We start from the raw sequence: 24,598 nt of genomic DNA, 5'->3' as shown, positions 1-24,598 counted from the left end.
GTTATTACAACTTTTTTATTTTGTGTGAGTTCATGAGTCCTTTGATAGAATTTCCTGATTTTGAAAAAAATAATTTAATGAAAAAAATCCTTTAGCCAGCAGTCTGTTTGCTACTGTTCACAGTTATTTTTTGTGTTTGTCATGAACTAAGCAAACATTGAGACTGATTATGAATAAACTAATTTCTCCATAGTTGCTGTATATTTATGTGGAGTAATATTAAGAATCAAGCGTTAGATAAGACTAAATTTATTTGTTAAGTTTTTAGTCAGTCGATGTGTTCCTTAGGCTTTTAGTTATTCCGACAGTAAGGGATTAACCAACAGAGCTTGGTATTTCAGTTTATGTGACTCACTGGCCTATAACGATCTTTGCATCCATAATTATGGTGGGTCAATCCCCTCGGCTACCCCAAGCCATGTCATTTTAACGAATGGGAGGGAAACTCGTCGCTTAATGAGTTTGTTGGATTCTAATCAGATCTGGTAGTTGTCTCCCTTGAAAATAAATAAAAAATAATATGTACACACATACACACGTGAATCAGCTGTTTTGGGAGTGAGCAGGAGGTATTTAAGAGCTGTCATGTATGGTAACCTGTTTATCGTTCTTATCAGCAGCAGATCAGAAGGTTTTGCTACGTGGTAGTCTAGTTCGCATTAGTAACTCATGCGTTGAGTGGGCATGAATTATTTTGCCAGATGTTTAGTATAGCAGTTGATATCGTCATATGTAGCATTAATATAGAAAGATACTTTCATGGAATTCATGTGGTGCATAAAACCAAAAGAACTAGGAACTGATTAGCCAAATGTATTTGGCAACAGCAGATAAAGATGATAATGAACAACGATAAAACAAGATACTACTAAAGATATGTGTTTTGAGAAAAGTCTGTTGACGCTTATGAGATGATTCTTCTTGTCATTTTCTTTGGTGGAAAAGTCAAGACTATTTACTGAAAACATTTCTTCGTAACCTTGTTTTATTAGTAGAAATATGAAAATGCAGTATTATACTTTTCTTATTGCATTTAATTTCTTGTTAAGTTTATTTCTTTATTGGTAGTATCTAGTTTTACAATTGCTAACAAGTCTCTGTATATGTATTCTGTGAAATCTAGAAAGCATTCTTTGCATGCATTATAATGTTTGTTTCCACAAATACATATGTGCTAATCACATATACATATTGCCTTCTTCATGTTACTTTATTTATGTCTAGAGTAATAATTGAAACAAAATTTAGCTACATGCAAACACATGAGACACATTTTTATGAGTCAGATTACTTAGTGTTATTTACTTTTCAGAAAAAAACAGGCATGAAACAGGTTGTGCTCATTTGCAAAGTGGTCTGCATAAGGCTTCAGCAGTCCTTACAATACAGTAAAAAGATGAAGACGAACTATTCGAAAAGACAAAGGTAAGCTGCCTTCATTTAGGCAAATGGCAAGTTAATTCTGTAAGCTATATTATTTATTCTTGACCACTGCGGAAAACTGCCTAACACATGCAAATGGTGGGCGCTCTAGTCACTGTTCGTTTAACTAAACTACGCATTAAATGCAGTACTTGGTAATAGAGACAAAATATACAGTTTTTCTGGCTCTTCCAACGAGAAAAATATTTCTGCTTGCTTAGCAGATCTTTTCAAAGTGACATACGCTACACGTGACATGACACATCACACACAGCGTCAAACAGCACATGCACTCGTATCAAAGAGAGCGTTTCTCCGATGCTCAGTGGATGAGACTTGCGTGCGTCTTCACACACACACACATACGCGCGCAATATATATATATCGCTTATATATATATAGAGAGAGAAATAAACTTGCTTGAGCATGCTTTTATGGTTAACGATTGCAAACATAATATAAGAAGTTCATTCTCCTAAATTCCTGCTTCTCGTTTCTAGTCGTAATTTCCCTCCTACCCTCTCTGATTTGTTTCCTTCTTTCTTATGAATTATCCTGTCTCTCATGTTGCACGATTCCACAGATCATATCTTATTTCACAGATAAATTTGGCTCCATTTGATGTTTACACAAAGGATCACACAAACACACATTTCTCCAAAGAAATGTTTTATGATAAATGTGATGCAAATTTTTTTCCATTAACATATGAAAACAAACTGTAACTTCTGAACCAGCAGAGTGAAAGAAATAAAATGCATAGAAGAGGTTCCTCTCTTTATCACTGTCGTGGCGGCATATGGAGTCAGGTTGAGAGAGTTCCGGACTTAAAGAAACTCTCTCCTTCAATTTTCGTTTTTGCTTTCTCGAAGACAAAGGTTGATAACAAGGTTGATACCCGTGGTCTCTTATTTGCTTAAACATTGGGGAAATGATTATAGTTAGTAAAGGACAGAAAATAAAAAGGACATTGGAATTTTTTTATTGGGTCTGACAAGAGGGTGATTTTGTTAACGGTTTCGTTGGCTCGAGGTCGCGAAGGTGAAGGAGGTAAAACCTATTAGAGGAGATAACAAATAGAAAAAAAAGCTTCGAGTAAAAATGAGCCGACTCATTACCAGAGTGAATACCAGATCGGTACAATGTCTAAAAGCCATTCCTTACCGGGCAAATGTCGTTGAAAGTTTGACCAAGTTCGGCAAAGTTGTGTATGATGATCACAAAAAGTCAGTGATTTTGAGGTGAACGTTTCGGAAATGGAAACTTTGGCCATCATGCCAATTCCGAACTTGTTTGCAAGTGCATTTGCCAATACAATGGAACTTCAGGGAATTTAGGAGGATTGAAAGATTTGGTACCTTTCCCTGTCTAGAAGTAATTTAAGTGATTTCCAGTTATCGACAAGGTACCAAAACTGGAAATCAGTCTTCCAAAACTGCAATGCCTGATAGCCCATACCAAGGAGTGATCAGATAGTATCGTTATAAAACGATTCTTGTCATCACAGAGTTCATCTTAGTGATGTGACACCTGTTCATATGGGTAACAGTTGTCAGTTTTCTCTAGGTACTGTAGTTTTATATCAGTTTATTATACATCCGCTTCCCCCCCCCCTCCACTATCCCGATCATAGTCCAAAGCAATCTCGTGATATAAAAGCATCTTTCTTATAAATAAACCAAGTGGTAACAGAGTGACAGACAACTGATTGTCTTTATGAAAGACCCTTTAACGACATTCTAAAGTATATCGTCCAATACGTGACTATGTTCGGAAATATTTTATGACTTTCATGCCAAATAAAAAAAAAAAAATCTGTCGAGCCCAGTCACATATTTGATGATGAATTAGGATCAGCTTGTTGTTCTCCACGAAATACGGAAGCATGGCGGCCTCCGCGAAACGGGCCGAAGCTGTTTTAGACAGGAAAGTAAGTAAGCGGTTCTTTTGAAACCCAGAACTTGGAATGAAAACAGTTCAGAACGTCATTATCATTTAAGCTTAACTTGTTACTTCACTTGCATTTTTCATTAATGAAATTCGTCGATGTCTGCAATGCGATGATGCTAAAACAGTTGTTTGATAATGGGTCGTCTGCTTTAGTAATGCCAGACACTATGTTGGTAGTTCGGGATCTGAGGTCATTACAGAACAAAGATTGCTAAATGCTGGTAAGTCTGGTCTTTAATCACACACCACACAGTACAATTCCACTAACGGCAAAATACTTTGCGACGACGCTGTACACGGACCAAGAATTTTGAAAGTGAAAACTTTGCACCATTTGTATGTCCTGTTGCATTATTCACAAAAGTTGTTGTATAGCCCTTCCTTATTCGCTTATCAGATTATCGTATTACTTTTTTGTAACTAAATTTTTAAAATCCTCGTTAGTTTAAAGAGAATATATTTTTCAAATATATTCAGAAACTACTGAAATGCTTGTTAAAGGTCCCACGTAAACGCTATTTTGTTTTTCTTTTAGCCGTTAGTAGTGTATGCCACAATGACGCTGCTTTTTTCAAGTTCTTGACATATCCCCTTTAGGCTGAATAATTTAATTACTTTGCGATCACTATTAATTATTTTCACCAGCATGAAGAGTTACAGCTTTATATGATATTTTGATAGACCTAGCATGAGTTGTGCCAGACAAATTTCTAGAGCAAAAAAATGTCGAGGAGGTAATAATGGTTGACGAATCCTCATGAGGAGTCAATGAAGAGGTAGACTTGTGATAATGTAAAAGTCGTCTGGGTTGATCACATACAAAATGTTAAATATACATTGTCAGCTTTGGTTAGAAACAAAACTGTGTTGAAATACACCAGTCAGCTGAACCAGAGGTCAGCCTTAGCTGCCCTGATCGCAGCATAAACCCTGAATCAAAGATCACCCGGACTGTAGCCTCATCACGTGACACAGACACGTGGTTGACGGCGATTGTTTTATGGCTTAACGGCAAGGAAAATAATTTACTAATAAGATTATTAAAATTCGCTGGCGTTTGAGAGCAAACGCAAAATTGTGAGGAGACTGAAATGACGGAAAGTCTTCACTGCCAGTCTCTCCTTTTCCGGCTTTCAAGGGAGGACTGCTTGGCCACACACACATTTCGTCTTTGGGAAATAAGAATTGTCAGAGGACAAGACAGAATTAGTGCTGACGCTGCATTTCACAGATGAGGTAGAGCAACGTGTTGGTCATGGCAGCACAGTCAAGAACTGACATTACAGTTGTCGTCCAGCTGTTCTAAGTATCCCAGCGCAGATCTGATGCCATCCTCACTGCATTGTTGTCTGATGACGCCGATTAGCCTTCAGTGTGTGAGGTCACCTAAAGACTTTGGACACTTGTATACTGAAATCTGAAATGTACATAGAGGAGTCACTTTTTACAAGATCTCACTTTATTCAACAGAAGACAACTCACAACTCAAACTAAAAACAACCTACAATATCGTACAGACAGTTGTATAAAAGACTGTCACCTCAATTATAAACATTAGTCCTTACGACCTGATTGACCATGGGACAACTGACGATATTTCAACCAACGCTTGCTATCCCTCGCAAATCTGCTATTTTATAGGTTCTGATACACAATCTTTAGATTGTCAAACCTTTTCTTCTTCTGTCTTTTCCCCGTGTGCGGACGTTTCACCGACGGACGTTTCGGAGTCCGACGTTTTGCCGACCGGACGTTTCGCCGCATTATGTCAGAGAGAGAGAGAGAGAGTTTACTTACTTCTCAAAGAATGAAAGTAACTACTAGATTACACAATAATTCTTTATTTGAAACAAATGTTACACACAGAATTCACAGACAGTTCACTTTGATTGTCACAGATTATGCGCAACAGCTTTGAGAAAAAACATTGATACAATGGCGAGAGAAATGTGTGAGCTAACGGTTCACATGAGGAGGGATAGTGAGAGAGAGTTCACTGATACATTGATACAATGGCGAGAGAAATGTGTGAGCTAAGGGGCGTCACACACTTGACTTCGGCTGAAATGCTGAAATGAAGTGCCCCGCGCCGAAACGTCCGGCGGCGAAACGCCGGTCGGCAAAACGTCCGGCTCCGAAACGTCCGGCGGCGAAACGTCCGTGTACCCTTTTCCCTCCTCTTCCACAATATACTGTTCCATTTAGTAGCGTCTTTGCTAGTCATAATGTTCTTGAAATATCTCTTTACATGTATGGCTTCAATCTTTTAACTATGACAAGAGTGCAGTATAACCGAGCTTGATTTTATTCCATGTGTTTTGAACCTTAGGTATGGATATCATTCTCTTTACTCGTATTGACAGACTTGCTCACCTCTCTAAGCTGCCCTCTGTAACTATAGACATCCTCAACATCACAGAGAGTATTGCCAAACATAAGGGGCTTGGTCCGCTGAGCAACGACGTAATCACCTGCGAAGATCAAGTGTCACATCAGTGAGCTCAACTTCTATTCGGTAACAATGCTGTTATTCAGAACAAAGACACAATCTATTCTTATACAGTGGAACCTCGGTTAACGAACTTAATCCGTTCTGGAAAGCTGTTCGTTAACCGAAATGTTCGTTATCCGAAACAATTTTTTCCATAAGAAATAAAGGAAATAGATTTAATTGGTTCCCAGCCCCTGTTGACTCGCTATTTGAAAGTTACAGGCTGTATATATATAGGTATTTGTTTAATGAGAACAGTTATAATGCAATATAAATGGAGTTAAATAAACATAAAACATTAACGAAAGCATTTAAACATCAGAAAACTTGCCGTTTTGACGCGTGGTTGGAAACAGGTGTGGGGAGGAAGGGGTGGAATTACTGCTTGGAATCCCCTCTCCATGAGTACACGTGACATTATAAAATCGGGGAGACTTCCCTTTTCTGTAGCTTTGAGGTTGAAGAAAAAAACTTGTCCAGTGTCTGCTTCTTCTGCCTTTTTTTGTAAACTCTTCGGTAAGACGACATCACATATCCGACAGACGCATGCCACCTTCATACTTTGAAATCATTTCCTTTACAATTCATTTGTTGGCCGCGTCCTTGTCATTACCTCACTACTATTAATTGCTCTTAATCTTTTGGAGCCATTATTGGGGATTATCTTATTAAAATAAAGCACAACAATCACTAAATAAGAAGGATGCGCACAGGTAAGGAACGACTGATCGTAACTGTCTCGAGCGCGATGATTACATGCTGGTTCACGTGTGGTTCACGTGTCTGTTCGTTATCCGAAATTTTTTTGCTATCGGAGACAAATTTTTAACGAAATTTTTGTTCGTTATCCGAAATTTTGTTCGCTATCCGAGACAAATTTTTAGCGAAATTTTTGTTCGTTAACCGAAAAATTCGCTATCCGAGGCGTTCGCTAACCGAGGTTCCACTGTATTTTTAAATGTGCTGTCTAGTTGTTATGGTTAAGTCAAAGACTATGAGGTTTTGACTTGGAGATGTGCGTTTTTGAAAAAGGACAGTAATGAGATGCATGCGTAATAAGACAGTAATAAGATGCATGCACGTCTCACCAGTTCCCTGAACAGTGACAACCCGCTCGTTGTCATTCACACTTCCTCGCAGCTTGTAGCCATCAAAGGACATCACCACTCGCTTTGGGACGGTCGCCTGAAAATTATGACGAAACTGAAAACATACCATGAAACATATCGGAACGGAATGCATCACAAAACTGAACTAAAAAGAATCGCAGAATTAAGCAAAAACGCCAGGTTAATGAAAATATACTTCACGGAAAAGAACATATGCCTAACGGAACCGATACACTTCGGAATCGAACATATGCATCACGTCACAGAATTGAAGATCTACATCATGGAATTCAATACATACACAAAGAGAACGCCGTTCAAGATGATGAGAAGAAACAAAAAGAAATAGAAATAAAAAGACAGGTGGGATTCTGACGAAGTTATGAAAAACAGCGCTAAAGTGATTTGACTTGATGATTCCAGTTATCACTCGTATTATCAATCACTGTTTGTCGACTGGTGCTGTAACCTCGTTGTTTAAGCATGCTGTCGTCATACTCCTTATAAAGACTCGACCTTAATAACCTTAGAAAATATAGTCATGTTTCCAGTTCCCCTTTTCTGTCTAAAGTACTTGAACAGGTTGTGCTGCTCCGGCTCCTGAACCTTTTCTCCAGTCAAAACCTGCTTGAACCATTTCAGCATGCCCATAGAGAGAAATAATCGACGGAGACGGCTTTGCCGCGTGCTACTATCTGCTTCTAACATGGATCACACCTCCGTACTCTCAGTCCTTGATCTGTCGGCTGCCTTTTATACCCTCTATTATGACATCCTTCTCCAGCGCCTTTTGGTGACTTTAGGTATCTCTGGCACCCTTTTGAACTGGTTCCGATCCTACCTGACTGATCGCATCCAGTCTCTGGAAGTTGTAGGCACCACATCTTCGCTTGCTAGTTTGAAGTATGGGATACCTCAAGTTTCTTGGACCTCTTTTATTCCCTGCGTATATCCAGTCATTTAATCCCACCATCTGCCACTACGATCTGCAATATTGCAGTATTACATTTACTCTGATGATAAACAATTGGTAGCGTCTGGTCTCACTTCTCAATCCCAGCACTACCACCTCCTCCACCACATTTGATCCATTTCACTTTTGTTTCACATATCTTTGTTGACTTATGTTTCTTGTGTAGTTGATTGTCTGTTGGTTTGTAGTTTTTTTTGTTTTTTTGTTTTTGTTTTTTTGTTTGTTTTGTTTTTGAGTGGAACACACTGAGGTCGCATCCATGGGGGAAAATGTGCTATACAAATTTAGTTATCAATAAAAGATATAAACGCCAGAGAGTGAACTGGAGACATCAATGTGAGCGACAAATTGGGACAAGATTCGCTGATGTGTAAGTGATATTTAAAAAGAAGAAACATGTGACGCGAAAACAATCTTGCCGATGAGGTTTCAGTGACGAGGAACATGAAAAGTAATCAGTTGGAATGAGTTAAAGTTACACTAATGTGTTACACTTGAAGCCGATACACTTACCGTGTAGGGGACAGCCACCTGTAGAGAGCTCTCAACAGCATTAGCAGCCACTCTAAATTTGTAGGCTAAATGGAAAAGTACCACCCCTAATTCCACATCGAGAAGTACCTCCAGCGAAGGCCCTTTACCATGCTTGCAATTGGTTACCAAAACCTGCCAAAGATCAGAGATGATATGGTTACAACTCCAAAATCCTGGACAAGGATGGGGGAAAAAGAGAGAAATAAAGAAATTCCGCTGGTCTCCTGTTATTAAAATATGAGAATACGTGCATGTTGAGCATGAATTAAGATAATGAATGTTTTGTGAGCAGCTAAGTATGACTATTTCTGTGGAAAACTTATTCTTAAAAACTATTAAACCGGAATCAAGTTCTCACATCAGAATAAAAGAAAAAGGAAAAAAAGTCTACTTTCACAAGAACCAATTTTTAAAAACATTTTTGGAAAACAAAATTTTCTTACGATGCGACTGATTAACCTAACTTGTCGGCTGATAATGTGATAAGCTTGTGTAGATACCCGGATTCGAAGATGAAGGGTGCCACAAATTGCTTGTGCAACAAGGTGTTGGTTTAGAGAACGATGAGAGATGAATATCTTTACTTGCTTCTATGTTCACATCTAAAGTCAATTCTAAGGATTGCTTTCAAGACATTTTGTACACCAATTCAAGAGAATTTTTTTAATTTAGCTGATGAAATGCTACTCAAAAGTAAGATCTAGACACTTAACCAAATTTACTCGTTTATGTCTCTATTTGAGCCGAGAATTTGTTTCTTTCTCTTTCAGCTAAAAACATACAGCCATTATTAAAACCAAGAAATAAATAAAAGAAAAACGAAAGAGTATATAAAAGACACATCATCATAAGCAACACAAAATTGCATCAAGCGTCAAAAATGTAAAACGAACACAGTAAAGGGTATAAGGCAGTTTTTTTTTTTTAACAGCATGGCACCGTTTTGTGCTACTGCTAGTAAAACATTATGAATATGACAGGATTATAAATATACATGCATGAAGTAAAAATTTTGATTGACCTTTTCTTTTACGGGAACAAAAACTGGAGTATAAAAGTCTAATATTTTTAGTGAAATTTCGATTTGAATATAAACACGCAAAGTTGTGTTTAACAAGGTTTAAAAGCTGTTCACCCTTTATCGTCTAAGAGACGATAAGTTGCACATACAGAAACGCGTTAATACAAAATCCAAGGCGCACATTTACCAAACGCCTAAACCTTCATGCACGCACGTACACACACACAATCTCACCTGCCTGAGTCTAGAATTGCCTTCCTCTACGACAAAGTCCAGCGTGACACCTGTGTCGAATTTGGCGTTGGCGTAGGTCGGGATGGACAGAGAAGAGTAGCCATTAAAATAGGCGGAGCCATTGTCTCCAGCAACAACGCCACGTAGGTCTGCATGGTGAGGGGGTTGCGTACCTTCCCCCAGAACCGTTCCCTGAACTGAAATACCTTCGATGTGGATTTCTCTTGCACAAGTGGCCACTGTCATCAATAATAATAATAATAAAAATAAAATCACACCAAAATAATAAATATTAATATCAGGAACATTGGAAGCCAACGGCTAGCATCCTTTTTCATAGAACGAATTTTAAAGTGCACTCAGTGATTATCCAAACTGCTTTCTGGATGTGATCTATTTCTACCTCTTCTCTGACATTTTTCATATCTCCCTTTTCCCCATTCCTCTTTTGAAGGAATTCCTTTTGTATTCTGAGAATTCATCATTAAGACCCACCGGATGAATACGTTGTAAAATCTAGATTCGTATGGGTGTTTCCCATCATACAAAAGTTAGTTTATTGTGTATCCTGGTGAAATGTAAGTAGCAAATAGAATTCTCAACAGCCTTTCTGATAAAGGCAATCTGGTAGTGCAACGGATAGGCGCTAGTCATTAATTCAATTAAGATTGCGTTGTTGGGTCTTATCTTGAGTGTGCTGCTTATTCTCTTGATGCCGACATTGTCTTAATACAGTTTTATCTGCTGCTAGGTCTGTGTGTAGCATCAATTCTGTGAATCTAAATGAATACGAAGAGGAGACGGTCGGAAACTTGCGCTGTGGACTGCTTCAACAAGGCGTGAGTAGTTATGTAGAGCATGTTGAACAATCTATGGACTGTTGCCAGAAATTTTTAAAAGAAGGCCGAAAAAAGAAGCCAAAAAAATATATTCTTTACTTTGTTAGCACCGGAGTGAAAGAGAGGAGAGATTGCCAGCAAATGACAGTATGACTAAGGGTGCGCAAAGAGCGGCCCGCGGATGTCCTTAAACCAGCCCATCTGCCAAAATGTGAAGTGTACTTGTTTTCACAATTTTTTAAAAAATTTAATTTTTCAAATATGACAGATTTAGAAATCGACAGTCCATAACATTTTAACGCGGCTGGCGTGTCTGACGTAGACAATCAGCGGTAGCAAAGACTGGGGTCAAAGACTTGCCGCGCAGCATGACTACTTGTTTTAACATCGTCTGACCATTGTTTACCGATATTGTGATAGGGTCACGAATGTGTCATCAGCACAGATCTGACGCCTTGCATGTTTAGGTTACCGCCCGACCCACCCCGCAAACAGTCATAAGGTCAGTCGTTCTGTGTGCAAAATGCTGCAGTATTCGCACAATACGTTAGTACCGTAGCATGTCCACGTGATGGGTGACAGGAAAATGAGAAAGGTGGATAGAAAGGGATAAAAATTCAGCAAAGAGTGGACAGCACGGTATTTTTTTCAATGATGTGTGCTGTTTTAAATTTGCCGAGAAGGCATCGAAGTTTTTAAAGAGAATAATTAGAAGCGGCATTTTAGCATAAAACATCTAGGGTATTGCAGACAACTTTCCGAACAGGCACGGGTGAAAAATTTGAAGGAGCAACAAAACAGTTTTAACAAACAGAGCAAAACCCAGCAAGTGGCTACAAAGGCGTATTCTATTGTGGCATATAATATTACAAAAGAGAGAACAGGGTGTTCGCGGAGAGCGAGTCCCTCAAGAAATGAATGTTTGCTGTGGTCGAAATCGAGTCTAGAAAACAAAAAGGAGTTTGAGGATATCAGCATATCCAAGAGAACAACGACGCACCAAACAGAGAACACGGAACGTGATTTTCTGAAACAGTTAATACATAAGTATGAGCAATTTGCCTGGTATTCTTCCGCGCTGGATGATAGTATAGACACAGCTGCTTTCGATAGAGTCAATGAAAGACATTACAACAGACACGGATTTGCTTATGAAAGTGAAAGATGCATCAAGAAGCAAAGATTTACATTGGAAAAATTGAAAAGTATCTCTATTGATGGCTCTCCAAATTTAATCGGCAGGAGTGTTGGTCTTATGACCAAAACTCAGTAAACTGAAACATATCCGGACCACAAAGTCACCTTTTTCCATGAGCCATGTTGTAAAAATCGCGAACTCTCTTCTAATAAGAAGGCTTAATCACCGGTAACTTTTCTTATTTTTGGAGGACATTGAAATCAAACACAAAGATGTTTCCTGCAACACAAATTTAGGCTGATTGGTCTACAGTGCAACCCAGTGTTGAGGGTTGAAGGATTCTTTTAATTCTGAAAACGTAAGCTTCGTCAAATCGCTAAGGACGCGTTTCCTAACCTAAAAGAATTTGCCAAAGGAATGGTGGTGATGTTTTTATTACGGCTGAAGCTCGAAGTTCGGCCAATTTTTGAATGAACCGTCCATTTCGTACTTTTGGTCTAGAACTTTCCGGCCAAATCCCCAAATCAAGAAAAGATCGGACATAGACCGGTCAATTTACAGCTACATTGGCCCTTTTCTGATTTGGCCGGACACTTCCCACTTTAGCCGATTAGGGGCTTTGGTCGTAACATTTGCATCTACGTATGTGTGCGAACAAACTTTCTCAATTACAAAGCAGAATAAGTCCCACCTGTGTTCGCGGACGATGGACGAGAATTTGGCCGCATTTGTGCGACTTGCAACATCGGAAACGCGGCCAGATTTAAAAGGCTTTTAAGTCGATTCAAACAGTTTCACTTTTCACATTAAATTCGGTTAGTGAACATCATCATGTACGCATTCATTTCGTCTCATTTTTTTTTTTACTAGGTTTGTTTTGTAGTCACGTGGTGTGAGTTTTTGGTGTGTTACCGGCCCGCCGCATAGTTTAGAATTTTCAAGCCTGTCCACAAAAAAGACATTTTCCACCACTTTGCTAAGTCGTGACGACATTTGCCTGTACACGCTGTCATGCCATCACTGAAGCACCACGGCATTGACTTGTCGCCTATGCATCTATGACTTCAAAGTCCTAGGTTCAGATCTCGGGTATCATAATGCCCATTCTTCGTAGATGTGACAACTAGGGCTGGTCGCAGGTTTCTTCTCCTTCTGTTATTTCGGTTTTCAACCTCTTTCAAAAGTCATTCCACCAGGTTAAAGTCTTGTAAAATCGTTCACTAGCACACCAGCCAAACGACATGCCTTTTTTGTAATACCTGAATTTATAACTCACCTACTCGTAAGCTCTACCCGAAAAATGACAACAAATTGATCGAACAAACAGGCAAAAAGAATTCTTGAATATCAAAACGCCATCGTCGGCAGTCGCCACTTGCTCTAAAAGTTTATAGCTGGAGGTTGTAAATGTCCAAGAATATGTCGGCCTGATTATTCAGACAATTGTTGCTGACATTTAGTACCAGCACCGCTTCTCTGTGTGCACGTGCTCCTCGCGGTCTTGCCTCGCGCCGCGTGTTTATCTGCATTGCGCAAAAGGAAGTCTAAGATAAAACCGCGCAACCATATCACTCAGTCTTGTCACGTGCTATCCCGTCTTCTCGGCAGCTCCCGGTAACGCTTGATAAACAAAGCGGGAACAAGGTGAGATGAATGCGTCCACTGTTCCGGCGCGCTCACGTGGACCTCCATTGTTTGCGGCAAATCTTCAGTCGCCCCCTTTTTTTCCTCCCACTCGGACATAAGAGAAACAGATTCAAGCGAGCCCCTGACGGAGAAAAGCAGATTTGAGAAACAGAGTTGCAGGTGGAAAGTCAAAATGAGGGCTCACGAAACTTCGAGAGGAACTGAACTGTTACATACAACTCCCGAAGGACATCGGCAAAAGTCGTTGCAAGCAAATAATAATAATTAGTAACAGTATTATACATGATAAATACTTGTGCTATTTTAATAAATTAATATTTTATTTCTGTTATTGTGGTGAAGGTGGTGGTGGTGATTGTTACTGAAGAGCTGTTGCTTCAGATTTTGCTTCTGCGTCTGGTGGTGTGTAGATCACTCACTTTCTTGACGGTTTTCTGACTTTTTCACGGCACCACCACCCGACAGCAGGACGGCCGGCGTGGATGTTGGGATCAAGGGAATCGCCGAAACGTTGGGCATGCGGAAGCTTCCTAGCGTCGTCTGTAACGCCTGCTGCCCTCGTTGGGAGGAGCTGGCGATGGTCCGGGGCGGCACGCATCCGCAGTCGTCGGAGCTGAAGACGTTGTTGTCCTGACAGTGGAACATGGCGCACTGGTTATCCGCCAGGCAAAACCACAGAGCCTGTTCCTTGCCCGCCACTGCCCGGTATGCGCAGCCTGCACGCAGTACGTCCCTTAGTTCGGGTCTAGTGACGCCAAGGACCGTATTTAGGTACGATCCCTGATGGTACACAGTATGCAACACGAACTTAGTTCAGATTTATACCTATGCAACAAACAACCCAAAGGACTTAGTTCAACAAAGCTACAAGTAACATCACTTAGAACAGTACGTAGGCTATATACTTACATTAAAGAAGTTTTTTTAATGAGAGGAAGGGTCCTTTGTGCAAAAGTTGCAATAGCATTTCGAGACTGGTGATGCTAGTGACTCGGTTCTACGGTGGAATAATGGACTACTTTATGCTGCACAATATTTTTTGAGGCGAAGCTCTTATGCTTCCGGATGAGTTACGCGAAAGTACACGTTTGAGGAGCTGCTGTAAGTCACTCGTGGAGAAAGAAGACAAATCTAGCTGTGACAAGAGTTACATGATTGATCACAGGAGAAACTGGAACAGTCAATCAACTCAGTCGGTTGAAATCGTTGCCTCTGTCAGTACACTGGTCCTTGCAGCTAGCAGTAGTCTAACCGTGTCTTGCAGAAGACTAAAGTGTTTCCATGGTCGTGTTCTCTTTGCAATAAACGTCTGACAGACCAAAGTGCTTCCTGTCAACACATCAGTTACTGACATCCCACCGTCATAAATCGTTCTATTCTGAAGTTTCTCGTAAGCAGCAACAATTTTTCACCGTCTCCGCTTTCAAAGTCTCAGCTTTGTATGTAGTCCCTACACATTTGAAAGACTTAAAATGCATACCTCTGTATGTGAGTTCCTGGGCCAGCAGGAAGGGCCAGGCGAATATTGACGTCACACAGGGCAGCAGGAAAGCAACGGACGCTGGCCACAGCATCCTGTGTGCAGACGACGCATCTGGAACGGAAATCATTGCAGGAAAGTGTTTGCATGAAACATGATATATTTGCTGCCAGCAAAGACATCAAGCCTAGAAATATGGTGCGACAATGCATCAAAAGTACAGTGGAACCTCGGTTAGCGAACGCCTCGGATAGCGAATATTTCGGATAACGAACAAAAATTTCGCAAAAAGTTTGTCTCGGATAGCGAACAAAATTTCGGATAACGAACAGCCACGTGAACCACACGTGACCGACCAGCATGTCATCATTCGCGCTCGAGACACAGTTACGATCAGTCGTTCCTTATCTATGCGCATCCTTCTTATTTAGTGATTTTTGTGCTTTATTTTAATAAGATAATCTTCAATAATGGCAGCAAAGAAGATTAAGAGCAATAGTAGTGAGGTAATGACAAGGAAGCGGCCAACAAATGAATTGAAAAAGGAAATAATTTCAAAGTATGAAGGTGGAATGCGTCTGTCGGACATGTGATGTATTACCGAAGAGTTTTACAAAAAGGCAGAAGGAACAGACACTGGACAAGTTTTTTTCCTTTAACCTCAAAGCCACAGAAAAGGAAAGTCACCCCGATTTTATAATGTCACGTGTGCTCATAGAGGGGGAATCCAAGCAGTAATTCCATCCCTTCCTCCCCACACCTGCTTCCAACCACGCCGTCAAAACGGCAAGTTTTCTGATGTTTAGATGCTTTCGTTAATGTTTTTATGTTTATTTAACTCCATTTATATTGCATTATAACTGTTCTCATTACAAATACCTATATAGCCTGTAACTTTCAAATATTAGCGAGTCAACAAGGGCTGGGAACCAATTAAATCTATTTCCTTTATTTCTTATGGAAAAAATTGTTTCGGATAACGAACATTTCGGATAACGAACAACTTTCCAGAACGGATTAAGTTCGTTAACCGAGGTTCCACTGTATTAAAGGAATAATTTTTCAGAAAGACATTCAATGCACCATAAGACTAGCGATGTGTTTCTGCAGATGTGTTTCTGATGCTTGGGTACTAGATGCTATTTCTCCATATCTATGGGAATACCACACTTTCAGATATTGAGATGCAAGTCTATAAACATCACTGTTCACACAGAAATCAAAATCGTCACGTTTATACACATATACGGTTAATGAACATGTGATCCCAGCTCTTCCACTGGCTGAAGCCTTCACAACATAAATGCATTTGTATACAATCCTGACGTAGGTGTTGTTGACCTCTTTCTGGATATGGTTATGTCGAGAAGGTAATTACCAAGACCTGGATAAAGTGCATCTTGTTCAGACTACCTTTATTGTCCACAGACAGTCTTCAGTTTACAGTCTACCTATTATTGTCACAAACTTGCCTCACAATGCCGTACACGCCTTTCTTATAGGCATATAGGTACGGACGCCTCGAGAGCGAGAGAGTCAGAAATAGACTGACAAATAAAGAAAAAGAAAAATAAGGCGCATATATATATATCTAGGTACGGACGTCTCGAGAGCGAGAGAGTCAGAAATAGACTGACAAATAAAGAAAAAGAAAAATAAGGCGCATATATATATCTAGGTACGGACGTCTCGAGAGCGAGAGAGTCAGAAATAGACTGACAAATAAAGAAAAAGAAAAATAAGACGCATATATATATCTAGGTACGGACGTCTCGAGAGCGAGAGAGTCAGAGATAGACTGACAAATAAAGAAAAAGAAAAATAAGACGCATATATATATATCTAGGTACGGACGTCTCGAGAGCGAGAGAGTCAGAAATAGACTGACAAATAAAGAAAAAGAAAAATAAGGCGCATATATATATATAGGTACGGACGTCTCGAGAGCGAGAGAGTCAGAGATAGACTGACAAATAAAGAAAAAGAGAAATAAGGAGCAAAACAGAGAAACTGGCAGAGAAAAGACATGGACAGACACCGAAGGGAAAACAAGAAGGAAATATCAGACTTTTAGACACATAAACAGACAGGCTTTCTATGTGACACGTCCGGTCTATCGCTAAAAATATGAACTTTCGTTTTCTATTTCGTCCGTGACAGTCCTGGTGACAATGACTGAACTGAAGTACCGGATCACCGCTGACTGTTAATAACTGCACCAACACCACGTCCACAGCCACTCGCAAGGAGCTGACACATGACACACTAGCTGTCTGTATCACTCACGTCTGCATTTATCAAACTGACACTTTCTTAGCGCTGGCCGTCTGATTACAATGCGAATAATGCTTATGCTTCATTGTGTTTTATGCAAAAAGACATTGCTAAAGTGCCCTCTCATAAAACGAGAATTAACTTGGACTTAGCTGGTGTGAACCATGTACACGCAACAGGCCACGCGCAAAATTCAGGAACAATTTCATAATTCCAGCCAATGATAATATTTTTAAAAAATCTTCAGTGTGCCGCAAGTTATGAAGCGTGGGCAAGTCGTTACCCTGCAGCAACACGGGGAACTCAAGAGCAAGCTTCCGAAGTTTAAGCGCGATGTACAGACGTCCAGATAGCGTTTTACCCCTTTAGCCATAGCTAAAAAGCCGTGGAAAATATACCCTAGTGTCCACGGAATCTAAACATCTCTTACAAACAAGATGCTTTTCCTCGAGTTCTCCATGTTGCCATCACTTCATAACTACGGCCCCTGGTTTATAGGTGGCATTCATGAACAAGACGAAGAGCGTCTGTATGGCTATTTTTTGAGAAGGAGGTCGCTGTCCTCCAAGAATTAGTCTCCTTTTGTTTGAATCTGGACATTTGTTCAGATACATTGACCGGTCATTGTAAAATCTCGTCAACGTAATTAAAAACTAGAAGCTGATCATCTTCTTTCTATTTCTTTTGATTTCCAATGCACCATTTTCTTGTCTTCTAAAAAGGCGGGGAGAAAATTTGTTAAGGATTATACACATGCAACACAGTGATATCGCATGCAGCTTCTTTCGTTAAGAGTAACGCGGAGGGTTAGGCTAGAGATGGCCCTGTGTCCTAAGGTACCAGATGCGGTCCTGAGATACATCCTCGAGATTACAAGCCATTCAGCTGAGATCATGAGTGTCTTTAGACCTCAACATCTTCAAAAGGCTTGATGCAAAACATAGAGAAAGGACTGAAAATTGTGGCTTGACTTACACGCCTCGCGTACAGCTGGTTCCTCCTCGTGCTTTCAGCCTGGTTTACCTACCGACAGTGAGGAAGAATGGAGACACACAGTGATAGTTAGGCTAGACCACACACATATTCCACTGACACAATTTAAGACATTGAAGGAAAACATTCATTCTTTTTTTGTAATGCCAGCAGTGGGTCCGGAAATTAGGACATAGCGAATGGTAGCGGGCAGTCACGAGTCCACAAAGCGGGTCAGACGCATGATGTTAGTGTGGTCCACGTATTGCTGCGTTCCTGCCTAAAGCAACTGCTTACAATGGCAATAACTACCACAATAATTACCACACGTTTCAAGGCGTTCTTCTCGACTTCTTCTGCCAAGATCCACATAAGACGTCGCTTAATCGGACACGAATGAGTTATGTGAGCTCCTGGTTACCGAAGAAAATGGTACATTCGTCTACTCTGACAGATCGACAATGGTAGCGTGACGGACTTTATGAATTAGTAGAGCTCTTGTCTTATCACAAAATTTGAATTTTTTTGCAACCATCCAAGATTTAACTTTTAAGATGCATGATTCTAAATTCTTCAAAGCAGTTCCCGCCATCTAAGTCAGAAATGTAAACTGTAGTTGTATCGTGCTGCGAGCTCTCAGCCGACCAACACCAGACACTGTCGATTTGATGACAAACGTACTTTAATCTACAACAAGACAATATGGCTGCTCGCCAACCTTGACATTACTAAATCTAACATAAAGCCCCGGATGTCCCCCCGGGATAACTCTTATCATGACATCTCCCCTCCCTTGAGATACTTCACTTGATGGGGAGAATGTTTATTCTCTAATCAATGTTCAATACATAATCAGTCTTTATAACGTGCGGGCAGGGTGATTATTCTGCCGCTACGAGTCATTCTAGGTGTAGAGATGCTACTGGGATGGGAATCTCCTGGATCTGGAGTAGCACTACGTCTGGCTTCTGTAGCAGGACCACCTTTACTAGACGTCGATTCTGGACACTGAATCGGATCGCTGACATGAAGCGCTGTCTCTGGTTCACCTGTCACTGGGACTTGGGAAGTATACAGGGAAAAGTCATTTTGGACAGGACTGGGTCTGGAACTGGACTGCTCCGGCTCGAAGTTTCTTGACCTTCTGAGATGACGTCTGTTGCGTCGAAAACTACCTCTTGGAGTTTGTACAATGTACGACCTTGGAGCACACTGCTGCAGAATGACTGCTGGACTTCCCCAGTGCTTCTCACCATCTAGCTTCTGCAATACAGTGTTGCCTGGAAGCAGTTCGTCAAGCGGTCGCGCTCCATGACGCTTGTCAAAACAGTTCTTGTAAGACTGCTTTGCTTTTGCATCGCTCGCTGTTACAGCTGTTTTATCAAATGTCTTTGACTCAAGGTTCTCAGGCAATGTAGGTAATGTAGTTCTCAGTTTTCTTCCACAGGCTAATTCTGCTGGACTATATCCTGTAGCAGAAATAGTAGTGTCTCTGTATATCAATAGAGCTAATTCAGGTTCATCTTGCTGCAGAATCTTTTTGGCAATTTGAACTGCTCTTTCAGCCTCTCCATTAGCTTGTGGATAGTGTGGACTTGTTGTAACATGTTGAAATCCCCACTTTACTGCAAATTCCTGGAACTCTCTAGATGTGAATTGCCTTCCATTGTCTGTAACAAGAATCTCTGGGATTCCTTGGCGTGCAAACATGCTCTTCAGAAGTTTGATAACTTCTGCTGATGTACTAATCTTGATGTGCGCAAGATCAATAAAGCGCGAATAATAATCTACAAACACAAGGTATGATTGTCCTTTGAATTCCAGCAAATCTGCTGCACACTTCTGGAATACACGCTGTGGTAATTCTGTCGGTATCAAAGGTTCCTTGCTTTGTGTCGGTTTCTTCTCCTGGCAATGTCTGCATTCTTCAACAATTCTTTTAATCCTGCCATTAATACCTGGCCACCAAACTGCTGCTTTTGCTCTATCTCTGCACTTGGTGATTCCTAAATGACCTTCATGTATCCTCTTCAGGATATCATCATGAAGTGGTGCTGGCACAACAATGCGTGTTCCTCTGGTAAGGAGACCATTGTGTACACTAAGTTCCATGCGCACTGCATAATAGTCACGAAGATTATCTTCTACATCTGTAATGTATTTTGGCCAGCCTTCATTAGTGTAGCGAATTGCTTCTTGAATCAGTCTGTCTTTTCTTGTCTCTTCTGCAATCTCTTTCAGACGCTTGTCTGAAGCTGCACATGACCACGAAATGTCTACACTACTCAAATATGCCTCAACATCTTCTGAAAGTGTTATAACTTCAGATTCACCAGTGGTTAACCGAGGACTTCGGGATAGAGCATCTGCGATGACAAGCTTCTTCCCTGGCACATACTCTGCGGTGATGCTGAATCTCATGAGGCGCATCAACATGCGTTGGCATCTGATAGGAGTATCTTGCAAGTCACGATTGTTGATTAGTGGCACAATAGGTTTGTGATCAGTCTCTAATCGAACATTGTCAAGACCAATCAGGTATCTGCTGAACTTTTCACAAGCCCAGACTGCTGCCAGTGTTTCTTTCTCTATCTGTGCATATCTGCATTCACTAGCAGTCAATGTTCTTGAACAATATGCCACAGCTTTGAGACCTTCAGGATGCTGCTGTAGCAACACACCACCAATGCCATAACTACTGGCATCTGAGCTGACAATTGTAAGCTTTGCCGGATCGTAGAATGCTAGCGTTGGTGCTGAAGTAAGCAGTTTCTTCACATCTGCCATTGCTTTGACTTGCATTGAGCCCCAACTCCACTCTCGATCCTTCCCCAGCAGTTGCGTCAATGGCTGAAGTACTGTAGACAGACTTGGCAAATACCGCCCTAAGAAGTTGCACATGCCCAGCATCCTCCTCAACTCGGGTACATTAGTTGGATCTGGCATGGCGATTATTGCTTCAACCTTTCCTGGGTCTGGTGAAATTCCATTCTTGCTGATTCTATGACCCAAAAAATTCAATCTCATGCTTCCTGAGCTCACATTTCTCATAGTTGAGTTTCAGGTTAGCACTGGCAAGTGTTTTCATGACTCTCTCAAGATGCTTCTCGTGAGCTTGTTCATTCTCACTATAAACAAGGATATCATCAAAATAGCAGATTATGTTGGGTACATCCTTTAGGATAGTCTCCATGGTCCTCTGAAAAATCTCTGGAGCTGATGAAATACCAAATGGTAATCTCCTGAAGAAATATCTCCCACATGGAGCGATGAATGTAGTAAGTTTTGCAGAATCTGGATCAAGGGGAATCTGATAGAAACCTGATGTTGCATCCAGCTTGCTGTAAACTGCTGATCCAGAAAGCTTATGTAAAATATCTTCCAGTGTTGGCAAGGTATACCGCTCCCGCTTCACTGCAGTATTGAGCTTCTTGTAATCAACACAAATACGTATGCTACCTGATTTCTTCATTACTGGCACAATGGGAGAGCACCAATCTGTTGGCTCTGTTATTTCCTCTATAATCCCTGTTTCCTGCATACTTTTTAATTCTTCCTTGACCTTGTCCAGCAATGGTATTGGTATTCTCCTTGCTGCATGAACACTGTATGGCTCAATGTTTTCTTTCAAGATGATCTTGACTGGAGGACACTGCACAGGCGTCTTGTCAAGTTTTCCAAATAAGGCATTGACAGCCTCTATCCTCTTCACTAAACCTAATCTGGATGCTGCTTCTCTACTAAGCAGATTTTCAGTGATTGCTTGCACAACAAACACTTTCAGTACATGAAGCTGGTCATGAATTCTTGTTGTAGTAATGAACTGTCCATCACACTTCAGGACTCCTCCTACACTCTTTAACACTACATTGTCTTCAATAGCTTGGGACATGGTGACAACTTTTTGTACTGTGTAGATGAAATGACAGAAACATCTGCCCCTGTGTCAATTTTGAACTTGACATCACAACCGCCAAACTGTAATACAGTTGTCCATGGTGGTTCTCTACTGTCACTGCACAAAGTCCCTACAAAATGTTCCTTTACTTGTTTTTCTTCAAGTGCCTGCACTAACTTTGTTCTGCACACTGTAGCAAAGTGTCCAAGCCTACCACACTTGTTACACTTCCTTCCCTGAGCTGGGCACACACATGTGCTAGCGTGCCGTCTGCCACAACGAGTACAGCTTGACACGTTAACTGCTGACGATGCAAAGTCACTCTTTTCTGCTCTACCGCGACGACGACCACTGAAGCCGCGCGAACTGCCAGTTGCACCTTTGCACTGACTATGTACACCACCAGAGGCACTTTTCTTGAATTGCACTGCGTCCACATTTGTGCGACGCTGGTCAGAAAGCTGTGCTTTCACTTGCTCATATTGCCTTGCCTGCAAGATAGCGTCTTGCAGTGTTAAGTCATCCTTTAATTGTAATCTTTCGGACAAGTCTCTGTCGAGGATCCCTAACACGAGGCGATCTCTGATAGCTTCATCTTTGTCTCTTACGTCTGCCTTTGCAGCGAGCTCGTATAAATCTCTAATGTATTCTTCGATACTTTCGTCCGGTTTCTGATTTCTGGCGTGAAATCGTGCACGCTCATGGATGATATTGCGTTTTGGCACAAAGTACTCATCAAATTTTTCAAGAACAGTGTCGTATTCTTGCAGCTGTCGTGCATCCAGACCAAAAGACGTGAGAATGCGTTCTGCGTTGTTGCCCATAGTGTAGATCAAGGCACTGACCTGAACTGCTTCATCGTCTTTGTCTAGTTTTGATGCACATCTGAAACGCTGAAATCGTTGTTTCCACTCAGGCCACAAGTTTGGCTGGGAAAAATTGAATTGTTCTGGCGCTCTAAACGGACCCATATTCAGCAGCTTGTTTGATTCTTTGTGATTATAACAATCCCACTTCTGACACCATGTATCGTGCTGCGAGCTCTCAGCCGACCAACACCAGACACTGTCGATTTGATGACAAACGTACTTTAATCTACAACAAGACAATATGGCTGCTCGCCAACCTTGACATTACTAAATCTAACATAAAGCCCCGGATGTCCCCCCGGGATAACTCTTATCATGACAGTAGTATAATAGTTACTGTAGTAAGACAGTTGTACCATATATATATGGGTATAAATAAGGGGTGGGCAATTAATTTTCCCAAGGTGCCGCATGAGAAATTGGGATGGTTTTAGAGGGCCTGACTAATATAGTTAACTCAGTTTTACCCAATACTGTATATATAGTATATATACTGGCGGGAGGGCCAGCGGGCCAGCGGGCGGGCTTGTCAGAGATAGGAGGCGGAACGGATGCCCAGGTCTGGTATAAATAGTTTAAAAGAACATTCTTAAACTCTTACCATTGTGTTCCCTGAGAGAGGAAACATGAAAATCTTCGTATTGGCGATTATTGGGAGGTACCTGTGAGATGAGTATTAACCGCTAGTAACCCCGGTACGCCGCGTGATTTTGGTAATCATTTTTACCCCTTTAACATTTCATTACGACTCCGTCAAAGGGAACACAGCTTTACTTTTTAAAGAGACAGCTAAGTTCACGAAGTCAAACATTTTGGAGCATGCAGAACCGGCGAGATTATCATTCAGGCCAAATGTTATTCAAGCCCCACTCGGTAGGTGCAACATCGAATTGACATGATCATTGGAGCCACCGTAACTACGGAAGCTCATTGTGATTGCAAGGCGGGATAAATCAGGAATTTTTACTAGTTAAATGAGAAAAACACTTTATTATTATTATTATTATTATTATTATTATTATTATTTATTATTATTATTATTATTATTATTATTATTAATGGTAAATAATCACAGTTTCGCATTATTTTCTAAACACTACATTCAGTGCTCTCATTGATGCTGGCCTGAACTACGACGCGATACACTTAATAATTATTCACAGCTTCAACTGTTCTCGACAAAACACTTGTTGATGTTACACTTGATGTGATCATATTTAGTCATGTTAGTGTTATTGTACTTGTCTCTAAGTGTACCATCAACAAAACACTGCATTCAAAAGTTGTGTTCATACAATCGCATAGATCTTAAATCTGCATCCATGTAATACGGGTACCTAACTGTGTAGTGCCAACGAACAACGAACAATTGCCTTCATAGCAATATTTTTCGTTCACCACTTTAAAACAAAAATTTACATGTCAAGTACTGCTTTTATTTATGTCTTACATACTGGTGTTAAATTATTCGACTTACTTTGGTGCAAACGTAAAAGGTGCAGTTGTTGACCGGAAGCTTCATGCTAAGCTGTCCAAGTGGTCGATTGCAAAGTTTTATCCATTTGAGACATTTCTCTCTGTCACGGTACTGTCTTGGAAATGGTATGAACTTCTCTTGTCCGTTTTCAAGTCTTTCAGGGTAACTAGAATCGGTGTTGCACAAACCCCAAGTGCATCCTTTTACCATGATTGTTTCGCTGAAATCAATGAACATACTAGTACTAGACACGGTGCTTGTCTCAGAACA

At 40.7% G+C, this 24,598-nt stretch overlaps 2 protein-coding genes across 11 annotated transcripts in view; both read right to left on the bottom strand.

The window, feature by feature from the left end:
• Positions 1 to 2,074: 2,074 nt before the first annotated feature.
• LOC112561838 overlaps positions 2,075 to 24,598 on the bottom strand; it is a 40,377-nt gene continuing 17,853 nt past the window's right edge. For 4 of the 10 annotated variants that reach the window (XM_025234611.1, XM_025234610.1, XM_025234615.1 and 1 more), the window contains 7 exons: positions 14,839 to 14,952; positions 13,778 to 14,074; positions 9,735 to 9,973; positions 8,459 to 8,611; positions 6,952 to 7,066; positions 5,746 to 5,843; positions 2,075 to 4,789 (listed from right to left, as the gene is read on the bottom strand). In XM_025234611.1, coding sequence (XP_025090396.1) covers positions 4,742 to 4,789; positions 5,746 to 5,843; positions 6,952 to 7,066; positions 8,459 to 8,611; positions 9,735 to 9,973; positions 13,778 to 14,074; positions 14,839 to 14,932 — 1,044 coding nt within the window. In that variant the 5' untranslated portion in view covers positions 14,933 to 14,952 and the 3' untranslated portion in view covers positions 2,075 to 4,741. Of the gene's footprint in view, positions 4,790 to 5,745; positions 5,844 to 6,951; positions 7,067 to 8,458; positions 8,612 to 9,734; positions 9,974 to 13,777; positions 14,075 to 14,838; positions 14,953 to 18,087; positions 18,129 to 24,328; positions 24,549 to 24,598 lie in introns of those variants that run through there. The other 6 variants (XM_025234620.1, XM_025234618.1, XM_025234617.1 and 3 more) reach the window with 4 other exon arrangements.
• On the bottom strand, positions 21,086 to 22,953 carry LOC112561503. Its single transcript, XM_025234038.1, has 2 exons — positions 22,320 to 22,953; positions 21,086 to 21,993 (listed from the first exon to the last, which is right to left on the bottom strand). The coding sequence occupies exons 1-2, from the start codon at positions 22,951 to 22,953 to the stop codon at positions 21,086 to 21,088; spliced, it is 1,542 nt and encodes a 513-aa protein (XP_025089823.1).

The sequence above is a fragment of the Pomacea canaliculata genome, linkage group LG4, assembly GCF_003073045.1.
Source record: "Pomacea canaliculata isolate SZHN2017 linkage group LG4, ASM307304v1, whole genome shotgun sequence".
In the NCBI taxonomy this organism is placed as follows: Eukaryota; Metazoa; Mollusca; class Gastropoda; order Architaenioglossa; family Ampullariidae; genus Pomacea; species Pomacea canaliculata.
This window is presented reverse-complemented; position numbering and strand designations above follow the sequence as displayed.

Bases quoted from the DNA above. Each gene is read 5' to 3' on its own strand.
- LOC112561503 (XM_025234038.1), bottom strand. From the start codon at position 22,953: ATGGGTCCGTTTAGAGCGCCAGAACAATTCAATTTTTCCCAGCCAAAC. The intron at 21,994-22,319 runs GTAGAGCAGAAA...TCATCTACACAG, and splicing joins CTTCAGTGGTCGTCGTCGCG to TACAAAAAGTTGTCACCATG.